Source organism: Urocitellus parryii, chromosome 1, assembly GCF_045843805.1.
Source record: "Urocitellus parryii isolate mUroPar1 chromosome 1, mUroPar1.hap1, whole genome shotgun sequence".
Taxonomy (NCBI): domain Eukaryota; kingdom Metazoa; phylum Chordata; class Mammalia; order Rodentia; family Sciuridae; genus Urocitellus; species Urocitellus parryii.
Genome location: NC_135531.1, coordinates 275,493,853 through 275,507,950, shown reverse-complemented (window position 1 = coordinate 275,507,950; position 14,098 = coordinate 275,493,853). Strand labels below are relative to the sequence as shown.

The 14,098-nt window shown below is 42.4% G+C and overlaps 1 protein-coding gene across 1 annotated transcript in view; it reads right to left on the bottom strand.

The window, feature by feature from the left end:
- LOC113188104 (nuclear body protein SP140-like protein) overlaps nt 1-14,098 on the bottom strand; it is a 51,068-nt gene that overhangs the window by 3,068 nt on the left and 33,902 nt on the right. The window contains exons 5-9 of the mRNA XM_026396276.2: nt 12,151-12,216; nt 10,169-10,249; nt 7,937-8,041; nt 6,405-6,547; nt 5,169-5,216 (exon numbers count right to left, since the gene is read on the bottom strand). Of these exons, the coding sequence (XP_026252061.2) occupies nt 5,169-5,216; nt 6,405-6,547; nt 7,937-8,041; nt 10,169-10,249; nt 12,151-12,216 (443 nt within the window). The remainder of the gene's footprint in view (nt 1-5,168; nt 5,217-6,404; nt 6,548-7,936; nt 8,042-10,168; nt 10,250-12,150; nt 12,217-14,098) is intronic.

The window sequence follows — 14,098 nt, the reverse complement described above, 5'->3', positions numbered from 1 at the left end:
TGCATCCCATAGCCTTGGCTGTAAGCTCTCCATGAGCTGAAGGAAAGGTCTGGGGAGGCTTTGGGCTGTGGGTTCTGACTATGGAAAGTAATCAAAGATGAAAAGGTGCTGACTAATAATCATTTTGAGGTTTGTTTTGAGCTTTGGGATGAAAACACTTGTTAGGTGAATTGGGATCTTGGTCATTTTTTTTATCTTAAAAATGGTCATATATGAGAAAATACTGGGCCCCTAAGGCTCCTGCTTAATGTCATGGGGGATTCTTATGCAGATCTGCAATTGGAGACTGAAACTGCTCAGACATGGAGCCTTGGACCCATTCTTCTCGTTAGTGCAGACTCACGGATTACCATCATCACTGTCAAGAAATTGATGCCTCCTCTCCCCAAACAACAAGGAAATAATGGAGGCAGCAAGTGTTTCAGAATCTTGCAATCATAATCCTTTTAACAAGATATTTGATTCCTTGACAGTCCGTGGGAATCCTCAGTGGAGAGTACATAAACTATCACCTCCTGGTCCCAACACCAGAGACCAAGTCATGTGGTCTGGGTTGGGGCACCAGTACTACTGTTCCTCTTTAAGTCATAGAACAAGTATTTCTGTGCAGCAGAATCATCTGAAGCCTTTGAACAAGTCCTAGTCCAAACTAGTTCAGAATCAGAATTTCCTCTGGGGGCAGGATCCAGGCAACAATGCTTTTTACACCTTTTCAGGTGATTCTGGTGTCAAATTTGAGATTCAGCCTGAGCCAAGTCTGGTTATTGAGGCCTGGAGATGTATATGTCAGGGCTGTTCGGCCTTAATATCCATCCCAGGAAACATTAACAGGGAAGAGGATACCTTTGCTGGACAGTTTCCCTCTTCTCCCTACGACTCCTGGCCATAGACCGTATGACCTAATCCTTTGTCTACATCTATCCCCCACAAGCCACACAAATACTGGACTCCAGGGCTGTTTTGACTATTGAAAATGCCCTCTGCAGAACAAGGGTAAAAACCAGTGTGAATAAGATCTAAATCTGATTGGAGAATTGCTGTGGAGGTGTGTAAAACTACTTTGCTATGCCTCTTCTGCTGAGTGTCATGAATGGAAGACACTCTTTGCAAGTATTGACCCATAATTGAGTGAAAAGCTAACTTGGCCTAAAATCTGCATCTCATTGCCATGAAAGGAATCTAGATATGATTTAGCTCAAAGAGAGGAGTCATCCATGATTTCAGCAGACCCCAAAGCAGGAAGCCATATGGCAAACAGGGCCCATGGAATCAGAATGGTTTGTACATTATTAAGCACCAGCCAAACAGTTTGAATAAACTATGATTTGCTAAGTGGTGATGGTTTCAGTCTTAGCCAGCTCAGCCTCCTAATGGCTCCCTTGAGACTGGCTACAGTCTTTCTTTCCTTTCTCCTTCCCTCCCTCCCTCCCTCCCTCCCTCCCTCCCTTCCTTCCTTCTTTCCTTCCTTTTCTTTTTGGTACTAGGGATTGAATCCTAGGGCACTTAACCACTAAGCCATCCCCAGCCCTGTTTTCTGTTTTATTTAGAGACAGGGTCTCACTGAGTTGCTTAGGGCATCACTAAGTTGCTGAGGCTGGCTTTGAACTCACAAACCTCCTGCCTCAACCTCCTGAGCCACTGGCACTACAGGTGGGCACCACTGTGTTGGGTGCATTTCTATGCAGGACTAAGAACTATGTAAGACTAAGGATGTTAGTACTTACATCGGGTTCAACATTGTTGTGAGTCTGTGGTGTTGTCTGTTGAAAGAAAAATATTCAGTGGCTACGTTGCATGTGATGTTTGAATCTATCACTTATTTAAACAATCATGGTTCAAGGGATTCAAGTAACAGTTATTTCAAAAATAAATTAATTAGGAAGTCGGTGGGTTGGGTTGGCTTCAGGACTTGAACTCGCCAGTTGGGCCCAGCCTGTCCCCTCAGGGTGGTGCTGAATACCATCTTGAGCTCTGCCTGCATCTGGGTGGACGTCACATATTTTCCTCACCACCCTTTCCATCCCCACTGACTTCTTTAAAGTGCTGTTTTCCTCTCAAATTTGCTGTATACCCCTCATCTTCAGGCCATTCCTGACCACCCCTACTTCAATTCTGCCTCAGATCTCTGCTTCCCATACCCACTTGGAGGGGGAACGTGGCACGGGAAGTTTTCTACTGAAATATAAGGGAAGGGTACTTTCAATGGAGACACCCAGTCTCAGACCCATGTCCCTGTCTTGGGGGACACACCTGATATTCTTTGTTCATTGCACACAGCAATAAATAGTACAGTGAGTGAGTGCACTTCAGGGAAAAGCAGTCATGACACAGGAAATGGGCTTGGAAAAAGGTCTGGGGTCTGGGGCTACAGCTGGGAGTTAGTACTTACATCCGGGTCAACATTGTTGTGAGTCGGTGGTGTTGTCTGTTGAAAGAAAAATATTCAGTGACTACGTTGCATGAGATATTTGAATCTATCACTTATTTAAACAATCATGTTTCAAGAGATTCAAGTAACAGTCTTTTAAAAAATAAATTAATTAGGAAGTCAGTGGGTTAGGTTGGCTCAGGACTTTAAGTTTCCACATAAAATGGGGAGCCCAATGTAAACAGTAAGGAGAAACTAGTGACTTTAGCAATTAAAAAAAAACTACCAGCTAATCTTTAACCAGGGTCTTTCCACTCTAACCAATTAACCGTATCTTCTCTGTCTTACTTCCAACTTAGCCCATGAAAGCCACCTGCTCACACTGGTGCATCGGAGCTCAGTGGTGTTCTTACCTGAGTGCTGCCCAACTCATGGCCCCTTCATTGCTCAAATAAGCTCATCAAATTTATTGTGTCTAGAGATTTTTCTCTCAACACAATATACCTTTTATTTCATACCTTTTTATGTTGACCTATGTATCTATTAGGAGAACAAGAAGTGCCAAAGAGCTCTGTGTAGCCAATGCACATTCCCTTCCCCAGCTCTCCGATTCAAGGTGGGCCTTCGTGTTGCCAAAAAGGGACCCAGGACCTGGTTTCCACAGACTGAATTGGAGAAATTTTACCGGTCCTGTTGCTTCAAGGGGTTCTCAGCCATTTTCCTTCAACTTGGCTGCCCAGGATCTGCCAGCCCACCCACAGGAGCTGCAGCGAGAATCAGTCTGAGGACTTAGCAGTCACAGGCCTCAATGTAACCACAGGGCCAGGTCCTGGAATCCAAGGAAGCCCACAGAGAACTCTCCTACTTTCTGAAGCTCTCCTAGGGATTATTCCTAAAGATAAAATATATAAAAAGTCCCCAGGACTGAAGTTCTTCTCCCTGAATGTCCCCCTCCTTGGTCCTCTATCCAAATCCCAAGAAGATGTCAGCTGGCTGACTTTTCAGAGAAAATTCTAGATTTGTTTTTAAACATCCAGTACAACGAGCTGGCATTCTGCCCTTCGGAGATATGTGCAAACTCAACTCTTACCTCTATCCCAGGATGGAGAGACCATAGGCAAGTGGGACCTAAGGGACAATACCCTCAGAGGTGGCCATGTCACTGCCCACCTTTGACCAGCTTATTATTATTCCATTTTTACAATGAATTGACACAGTCCTTAAGGTCAGGAATACAGTTTCAGTCTTCTCTAGTGACCACTGGACACTTAGGATGTGTTCATTAATTATGTGTCACGTACTGGAAAGTTCTCACCTGGTGCTCATGGTGACACTGAAGTTTTCAGGAGCCAAGTGGCTCTGAAAGCAAGGGACACTCCAAGAGGCCCTGAAGACCTATGGAAGTAGAAATGGATCCTGGGATCTGCTGCTTTGGAGAGCATCTGCTCTCACCAACAAGGAGACACAACATACACAGGCAACTGCAGCTTGTAGGCCAAGAATTGCACTCATGATAGGGCAGATTCTGTTGGTTGGAAATTTCCAGCTCATTCTCATAATGTGGTCTGAGTTACTCTTGACACCTTGGGAAAGTTAGAGCCACTTGTCTTTAAAGTACTCACCAAGTAGGCAAAAAATAGTCTCCTTTTAGGAAACCCACTGGATGAAATATTCCAGGGGCTGAGAGTTCAAACCAGTAAGACCACTGATATTGCACAGGCTGAGATCTCAGATTCTAACATGAAGTCCAGAGGTCAGTGATATCTTAGAAGTCTGTGAATGTCTTGAGTGGCTCTTTCTACCTACAGTATGTAAGAAGGGCACTTCTCCCCTTCACCTCCTCTTTCTCAGGTTATCATTCATACTCAGTGTTGGAAAAACTGTCGCCTTGCCCTGATTCTACACCCTCAACCTATTTGTTTGTTGCCTTCTTTCATAGAAGGGCAAACCACTTCTCACAAATAATAGTTTGCATGCACAATCCTTCTGATGGAGCAAAAGTGGTGGTGTCCAGTTCAGCACATCCTGTATAGATGTGCCTACCTTCCAAGACCTCCCTCTCCAACAACACTGTCCTTATTTATGAAAGGCAAATCATTTTCCCTTGAGAAAGATCTCTATGTGCCTATGTATATATTCAGTTGGAAAGTGGAAGAGGATATGAAGGACCAGAAAAGGAATATGCTTTGGGTTGTATTACTCATAAAATGATATGTAATTTCACATAGGTTCCATGAAAAACTATTAGTTCAAGCTCATCAAAATGACTGTGAGCAGAAGAAATAGCTCAGTTGGTAGCATGCTTGCCTCACATGCACAAGGCCCTGAGTTCAACCCCCAGCACCATAAAACAAAACTGACTATGAGCAAACTTTTGCTCCACCAAATTTTATTAAAACTAGAGAAACTCTTGGCTTGAGTTGAAGATGACTCTATCACATGATTGTGAGATGTTTTTATGTATTCCACAATTATGTTTGCCTTTTCAACTTTGATGCCCTTAAAACAATTGCAGTATTGCTGACACACCTCCATGAGGTCTATTTTGATGGCTCCCTATCATCTCCACTTCTCATGGATTAACAAAGAAGACCTAGCTTTATATACAGCATTGTACTCAAAAGTCACAACTCTGAAGGTGCATGTGCCCCCATCCAAAACGAAAGGAAGAAAAAATAAAGGAAGGGGTGGAGGAGGTGTAAGATTAGTTATGATTACCCACTTGAGATGCCATAAATAAGACACTGCACATGTAAAGTCATATGTGGTGAGAACTTGTAGAAAATTATATAATGATCACCTTTTTTTTCCTGTGATATATTCTTGGAGGATGAGGTAGAAATCCTTCCTGCAAGATAAAAAGATTCAACTCTATGGTTACTCTGGGTTTCTGTTTGGTGAGCCTGCATAGCCAACCTCCTCCCAAATATTTCTGCCTGCATGCTCCGCTGCCAGTTGAGATTCAAGGTGTCTAAATGAGAATCTTTCTTTTCTCACTTGCCTCTTCCAGATTTCAACAAATGGTAGTTGGAAAGTCACCTGTAGAACCTTCTCCCTTTCTCTTGTCCTCTTTTCTAAAGTCTCAGACAGCCTTTACCTATTTCCATTCCCACAGGACGCTCAAGTTTGAATTCCTACACTAGGACTATCCAGGCAACAAACAATTATTGCCCAATATCTATTGGAACCTCTAATAGATATTGAGCATGCAAAGAAGACACATGTATAACCCTGGAGAGGTCTAGAGAAGAAGAAGAAAGCTCAAGGAAGTACAAATCTAAAATAATCAGAGAGGAATCTTAGTGGTGGGCTCAGAGAGCCCTGGGAAGGGATGATGAGGGGCTGGGACATTTAGGGAGGGGTGACACATTTTAACTGAGCATTCTGTGTTTGATATAGATTGCTGAGTGCAGAGACAGGGAAGCTGTTTCAAAGCAACATGGCTATCTAACACACTGTTTTAGAGGACTGAGGTGTAGCCCAAAGGTAGAGTGCATGATTAGCATGCATGAGGCCCTGGGCTCAACCCCAGCACCAAAAATAAGACAAAACTGTTTTAAATGTTATTTCCAACAACAGAAGATTTTGCTGATTCTATGTTGACTAAATGATGAATTAGAACCAATTACCATAGCATTAGAACCCTCCACAAATGATCCCAAAAACATGTCTTATTGCATACAACCCATCAATCTAAATCCACAGTGCTATTTCAGTAATGCCTTTCTCTGGAGTGTCTTCTTGCATTGTTTGACTGTAGACTTTTTTTTTTTTTTTTAAACGTAGAAAGTTTCTGCATTTACTCTAATTGGAATGGCCACTCCCTCCTCTAAGGTCCTGCATCTACCCTTTGCAACATTCATGTGCTGTACCGTCCTGGAGTCACAAATGTGGGACCCCTGGCTTTGAGTCAAAGGAAAAGTGCAGAGGCATCAGGGCTGTATCTATAACTCACAAACATTTGATGATGAAATAGTGACCTGATTATTAAGGTGCAACAAGAGGGGTACATCTCTTGCCCTTGTGAACGGAATACCTGCAGCAGCCATAGCAGGGGCCGCCCGCCACAGTACACACTCTGTTTCCAGTACTTCGATCTTTCGTAGCCTCCTTTGATTTCAAATTCACGGGGCGTGAGCCAGTCTCCAGTCTCACTCAGTATACACTTCATGGAGATTCCTGTAAGACCAGAGAAAGTTGATCCCTATTTCTGTTTGTCCCCAAAGATTAGACTTCAGCCTCCCACCATCCAAATTGGGCTCATGGTCAATAGCAGAAGTCCCACCTCTCAGATTTCAGGGGACCCAAACCCAGCCTGAAAGCTCCCTGAAAGGAGATTTCTGGCAGGGTGTGTACATTTCTTTGATCTTCGCATGAAGAAAGTAACAATTACCATGAAAAGCAAGCTTTTAAAAATATCTAGGAATCACCTACAAGAGGAAAAGCAAGCAATTCCTAAGAATGAGAGGATTTCAATTTGTCGTCGGGTTCTAGAGATAGAGAACGTTGATTTGTATGCTCTAAATAGTGAACTGAATTATATGTGAATGATATTTCAGTAAAGCTGTTTTAAAAATTAACATCCAGGGCTGGGGATGTGGCTCAAGCGGTAGCGTGATGGCCTGGCATGCACGGGGTGCTGGGTTCGATCCTCAGCACCACATACAAATAAAATAAAGATGTTGTGTCTACCGAAAACTAAAAATAAATATTAAAAAAAAATTAACATCCAAAGACCCATTTTAAGAGAGGTCTGAGCAGTGTAACTCCACATCATACACAATCGCAAGGATGGAAGTTATACTCCGTGCAGTAGGACTCGTCAACATACGTTCTACTGTCATGTATAACTAAAAAGGACAAATTAAAAAAAAAATTTAAAAGGAGAGGTCTGAGATGAAGTCCATCATCATGAACTATTTTTGAAAGGCCTTAGAAACTATGGTCATAAAATATGTTGTGTCAATTCCACACATTAATTCTTACAGCAATACTAGGATACAGGTTTTTAAAATTATTTTCCCCTTTCGTAGATAAAAAATTTCAGGCTCAGCAAGACCTCCTTCTCTCATGAGAATGAAACAGGGGCTGCGGATATAGCTCAGTTGGTAGAGTGCTGCAGCCTTGCATGCACAAGGCCCTGGGTTCGATCCCCAGAACTGCTGAAACAGGAACTCAGGTTTCCTGATCCAAACCTAAATCCTGTGATCTCACCAGGTCAAGCATCCTGCCCTGTGATGATGGTCCAGCAGGAGAGAGGGTATAGAGGTAGAGGCTGAGGTCTAACTCTAGTTATAAGTAAAATATTTTATTTCCCACCTCTGGATGGAATTTCCTGCACTTATCTTTGGTTCTTTGGGTATTACTATGGACAAGCCCACGTGAGAGCATCTAATATATGTGATTTCTCAGTGTAAAAGTATCATCTTAAGAATTCCTTCCTCCTTCTCTCAAGTAAAACTAGAGACTCAGCTCCTTGAATGTTGAGTAATTCACATGACTGATTCCCTTCCTTCCTGGGAATCCTTCAGATAGTAGTTACAAATTAAAGAAGACAGTGAAACCCACCTTTTTCCAATTTCTCCTTAAATAAAATTCCTTTCAGCTCACCACAGCTCACAGGAAGTAATGGAGCACAAAAATCCACATATTCATTTCTGACCTTTCTTGAACCTGCAAGAGAAGGGTCTTCATCCCAGTTCACTTTCCAATTGCACATGCCCCCCTCCTCCCTTCTTGAGCTCATTCCTGTAACGGCAGGAAGTACTTAAGGAAATTCAGCCCCACAAATCTCAAGAGTTAACATCTTTGTCCAAGTGGTATTTTGGATAGATAATAATGAAATGTCTCCCTTGATTTCACACAAACTGAAATGCTTTAGCAGAGAAACCAGGCTTCAATAAAACTGTTTTGATTCTCAATCTAGTGAGCTCCACCGATTCTTACATGAGCATAAAATAGACAGTCACTGTCACTGTTCTGGTGAGGTCTCCAGCAATGCAGTTTTGCCACAGGTGGTGGCCAGAGACAGAGCCAGGGATGGTAGTCCCACTTCCCCATCTGAGCCCTGACCCGGCAAGCAGAGGGAGGAGGAGGATGGAGATGGGTCTGCTTCCTATTGTTCTCTGCTGTACTTAGACTTCATTTTCCCCTTTCTCTATAGGTTAGGAAGGAGCTCAGGGAGTTCTAGAATGATTGGAAAATTATAGAGGGGAGGGAAATGGAGACCTGACTCCACAGAAGTGGGGGTGAAAAGTCTTGAAACAAATTCCGGGCGGATGAAGAGCTAATCTAGCTTCTGACCAATGTGGCAGAGGCCATGATGGAGGGAGGGAGCTGTGTTTGGTCCTAAGACTGAATCTGGGACAGGTAGATGTCCACTCAGGACTGGAAGGTTCTGTGAAGGATGGCTGGCCCCATTTCCCCTTTCAATTAACAGATGAGAAAACTGAGGCAAAAGACGTCAAGTGTTATGCCCAAATGCTCACAGTCAAAGGACAAGAAAACCCTAGGACAAGTCCTCCGACCACCACGTTGGCCACCTTGGTGTGCAGTCACAGATGTTCCCTGGATATGGCCTGACTATTTGCAGCCTTGAACGTTATCTGTTCAACGAAGGCAGCGCTGCAGTAGCCCTGGGCCCCTGGAGTCTGGTTTCAGACATGGCATAGAGTTTCTCATTTCTCTCCCAAATCATTGACTAAATGGGACACATTTCTCAGGAGTTACCATTGCTACATGAAGTCATGAAGCAACTGGGGAAACAGGTTTATTAAAAAAAGAAAAAAAAGAAAAAAAAGCAGAGAAAAAGACCTGGAAATCAGATATTTAGCCATCGAAAATACATTGTATTCTTCTCCTTCTTTACCTCTTGATCTTCTTTGCCACGCGACTCTAGCTTTCTGAGTTAGGTGGATTCTAGATCTGCCTCTCTTTCTCTCTGAGAAAACAGAAAAATATAATCACCACACTGAATATGTTGGCACTTTTTAAAAATTGCACTTAAATGTCGCTTCCCCAAAACCAAGAATCAAATGGCTAATCTTAGGCTCATCTTATGTTTCATTTTCATAACCCTACATCAATAAAAAAACTAATTGAAATCAGTATTTCACTTGTATCTCAGGAAGCAGTGTGTTGAGTCTTAGTACATAACATTCATTCTACTATTTAATATTTTTATTCTATTAATTTATTTAATATTTGCAACAAATAAAGGTGATGATGATAAAGGTGAGATAAAGGTGATGACGATTAGAGAGAACATTAGAAAATATTCAAGAAAATTGAGACGAAACTAAAAGTTTAAGTGAAGACATTGTAAGTTTGTTTTAGTGGAGAGAAAAGAACAAATCCAGTTCTGTGAGTACAGGAAAATCTTTTGAGGTGTTCCAGGTGAGATACTTGCTTGTATATCAACTTGGCTGTGCCTGTCAAGCAAGACCCTTCCTCACTCATCTCTCCTGTCTTCCTGCTCCCCAATCCTGGATGGGCCCAAGCCAGCAGCTATTGAATAGGGGTAGAGTTTAGAGAGAACAAGAGAAGAAGACGGCGACCACGCCACCCCCTGCTTTACAACCAAAGAGGAAGAAAGGTCAGGTGGTGGGCAGATGAAAATATAAACACAAACAGTGTGCAACTCTGGTTCCAAGTGAGTTTGCTTTTGAGATTTCACTGCTCTCGAATCAACTAAGAAATTTGACTAGTAAAAAATTAAGGAGGATTTAGATTCCTCAAAACTGTAGCAAAATCTGTACTGACATGCAATGCGGAGGTAACGTGCTACCGATTTTGTCCTACCCCTGATCCTGGCAGGGCCTCGCAGGTTCATTGTCACCGCCTCTTTGCTGGAGGCCTTGTGGTCATTAGCTGTGCTGTTGCCTGTGGACAGACATGGGAAAGGGAGAGTTGGGCAGAACCACAGGTGACAGGTGGGAACAAAAAGAAGCGAGGCTGTCCTGGGTTTGCTTTGGACCCTTTACTCCACACGCTCAGACAAGCAAGTGAATGCCAAGCAAACTCCAGCAGGGGTCCAGGGCGCTTTCTATCCTAGGAGGGTCCACTGTTAAATGACAGGCAAGATTTGTTGTTTTTTTCCTTTAATTTTTGGTACAAGGGATTGAACTCAGGGGCGCTCGGCCACTGAGCCACACCCCATCCCTATTTTGTATTTTATTTAGAGACAGGTCTCACTGAGTTGCTTAGCACCTCGATTTTGCGGACACTGGCTTTGAACTCATGATCCTCCTGAGCTACTGGGATTATAGGCATGCGCCACTGCACCTGGCAATGTGCAAGATCTAATCGTGCTTTGGAAAGAAGTCTCCTAGAATTTGTCTACATGCACATAGACTTAAGTGAAATGTTATAATGACTTAGTCCAAATAATTTATCATTTTGAAAATACCATTTATAAAATGGATGCAACCATTTTTTTTTCTTTTCAAACAAAAATGTACACATCCACCTATAGGGGAGCCATATAATTGTCAAAAACATAAGATTTATATGGTTTGGTGAAAATTTTAATTCTTAACAGGATTTTTTAAATCTGCTGTTTCAAAATTGACAGTCATTCGGAAAACAAGGGTTAGCCTTCATTTCTAGGAGAAAGGAATTCCCTAGACCTTTTATAAAATAAGATTTGGGGGCTGGATATTGTGGCTCATGTCTGAAATACCAGCAACTTGGAGGCTGTAAGTTTAAGGCCAGTCTCAACAACTTAATGAGACCCTCAAGCAACTTAGTGAGACCTTGTCTGAAAAAAAAAAGTAAAAAGGGCTTTTTTTTTTAAAGTAGTAAAGAAGCACCCCTGCATTCAATCTCCTGTAACAAAAAACAAACAAACCAACAAACAAAAAACCTTCAAAATAATAAGATTTTAGTGAACTGATTATAAATAGTATATACATTAAAGAATTTTAGAAAATAAAATTGTATGAAACATTACCATGTAGAGATAGTCACAACTAACTTGTTCAAAAATATTCTCTTTGCATGTATTACTTTTTAAAAATTTTAAAAAATATTTATTTTTTAGTTGTAGTTGGACACAATACCTTTATTTTGTTTATTTATTTTTATGCGGTACTGAGGATCAAACCCAGGGCCTCATTCATGCTAGGCGAGCACTCTATTGCTGAGCCATTACTTTTTAAATAACGTTTTTGCATTACAAAAGCTGAACATTTAAATATTTTAATATATACACATACATTTTAAGACTACAAATAAAAATATAAACACCTTTATTCCATTGACCAAGAGTAACCAATGCACATAGTTTTATGGTTGAACTACCACTGATTTTTCCATATGTCCACATCTATGTCCCTATATACAGATAAATATATATGTACAGATCTGAATTTATAGACATTTAAATACATACTTTCATAAATATATATGTTTACACACATGTATTTTTTATAATGCCCATACATGCCCACATGCATATGCATACATAGAAAACCTGCTTTGTTCATTTATGCTTCTTTCGGACATCTTTCCAAGTAATAAGAATTTCTCAAACTAGGAAATAATACTGAGAATGGCAACACCTCCCTATATTAACTGTGGATCATTTACTGCTGGATGAGTCAGTAACATGTATGAGAAATAAACCATTTTGTAAAAGCCATTGTATTTAGGGACCTCTTGTTTCAGCATCTTAGCCTACCCAATACAGTAGCTATGAAACCACTATGGCCCGCCTCCAAGCATACAATGAGTGGTGCCTTAATAAACTCATAGGATGTACCTACTTCACTTTGCCTACTTACCTTTTTGAAGTATGCTTTGTGGCCTTTTCCTTTTTATTCTTGACCAGTTATGTCCTTTCTTTTTTCCTTCAAAAAATAATGAAGTGAATCATTCAGGGCTGTAAATCGAAGTCTCCAAGCCTTATATGACAGTAGTATTCAAGAACTATTTGCAATGGGGAAAAACTCTCAACACCCAATATAGCAAAGTGGAGGTTGATTAGAGAGTAAAATTTTAATCCAGCCTGTGCGTTGGCTCCCAAGCTTGGGAGACTGTCAGAGCCACATTTCTTTGAAAATTCAAAGAGGAGGAAATAAACTCCTGCCTTCTAACTAGATGACAACTGTCACTGCTATTTATTAGTGTTTCCTTTTTAAGCGTTTTTCATGTAAATTCAAATGTGCAAGGAGAAGGCACATTTCTTGAGTCTGACAATGTGATGGGTAACAGACTGTCCTGGAAGTTGGGGTAAGTTCTCAACTGGGATGTGGAGAGTCTTTGTTAAATAATCTCTATACTCTTGCAGTTGCAATGCAAATCCTCTCACATATTTAATCTAGCTCCCAAAGAACCTGGAACACTCTAAGGAACCACAGTGGGTTCTTTGTTTTGCTGTTGTGGCTTTCCTTTGAATGATTTGAAGGCACAGGAATGAATGCATAAGACCACAGGCACTGAGCGAATGGAGACTGTATAGAATTATTGGCAACTATAGTGACAGCCACCTTCTAGAGTTTCATTTGCTACAAGTGAAAGCATGACTGGAGGAGAGAGGCCTTGACTCCTCCACCTGAGAAGCCCATTTGGTGGGTCAACTCAGGCTCCAGAACTGACAAGGAAGGTGGGTTCAAAAACACCTTGCTCTTCAACTGGAAACGGTATAGTCAAGAACACAGGAACTTCGCCTAGAGGCACCTCTGCTTCAAGCCTGAAGCAAACCTCTGGGTTGGTGGGGTCCTCGGCTCATTGAGATTCCCCTGAGGCCCGGGCCTGGTTCACTCATGCTTGGCGAGGCTGGGCTGCTATGGCTGTTCAGCCTCAGAGATAGCTATGCAGAGCTAAGAGTGGACGTGGTCACTCCTCCTGGCTGGCACAACTCAAGACCATTGGGTTTTGCTTCAGTGGCTTACATATTTGGTCTACCACATGGGAAACCATAGGAGTGGCAGAGTAAAGACATGCTTCTCTGGGGCCATGAGCTGTGGGAACAGTCTCTAGTTGCCGAAAGGCCTGGTGGGTGGGTCTCTCATGGAAGTGCCAAGTAGTGACTGGTCTCTGCTGTTGGCAGCTGATGCTGTTTCTCTCTTGCTGCCTGCTAGCTTTGTGCGACTCCTGCTAGAAGTTGACCTATGGTCCCTCGAGGGGGAAACCAAGGTGCTTTGATTGCTCCTGGTGCATAGATCAGACCTTCGAGCCCCTCTTAGGGTTGTTGGCAGTGCCTCAACACCCACCCCTCAGGTTGCAGGTAGCTGACTTGGGCCACGCCCTTGCAACCATGGAAACTCACCAGTGTCATGCCTGGTGATGAGGACCATCTGCAGCCTGTTAGGGACGTGCCCTTTACCAAACAGGTGTGCCACAGCGTGCTCACTGCCTGACTCTGCGTCCCTCCCCTCCTCCTGTCCACATACCTTGCAGGCAGTTTGCTCTCTAAAGGTAGCACTGCAGAAAGGGACCACTGCCTTCCTGGATGATGATCAGGACAAAAGTGAGGGATGGAGTCCTTACAGGTGATATACGAGCCTCTCTTGGAAATTCAGGCCTCTGTTCTGACCATTTCTCATTCTTTCCTCCATAACTGAGTGTATACAGCTTTCAGAGTGCCCAGGGGAGTCTGGTTTAATTCCAGTTACATTGCCTAAAAATGCTTTTGCCCTGCTTGTATCAGACCCTTGTGGATGGAAGGTCTTGGTGAGAAAAGGAGATGATTAGAAAAAAAGATGAAGCTACAGCCACTGGAATGGCACA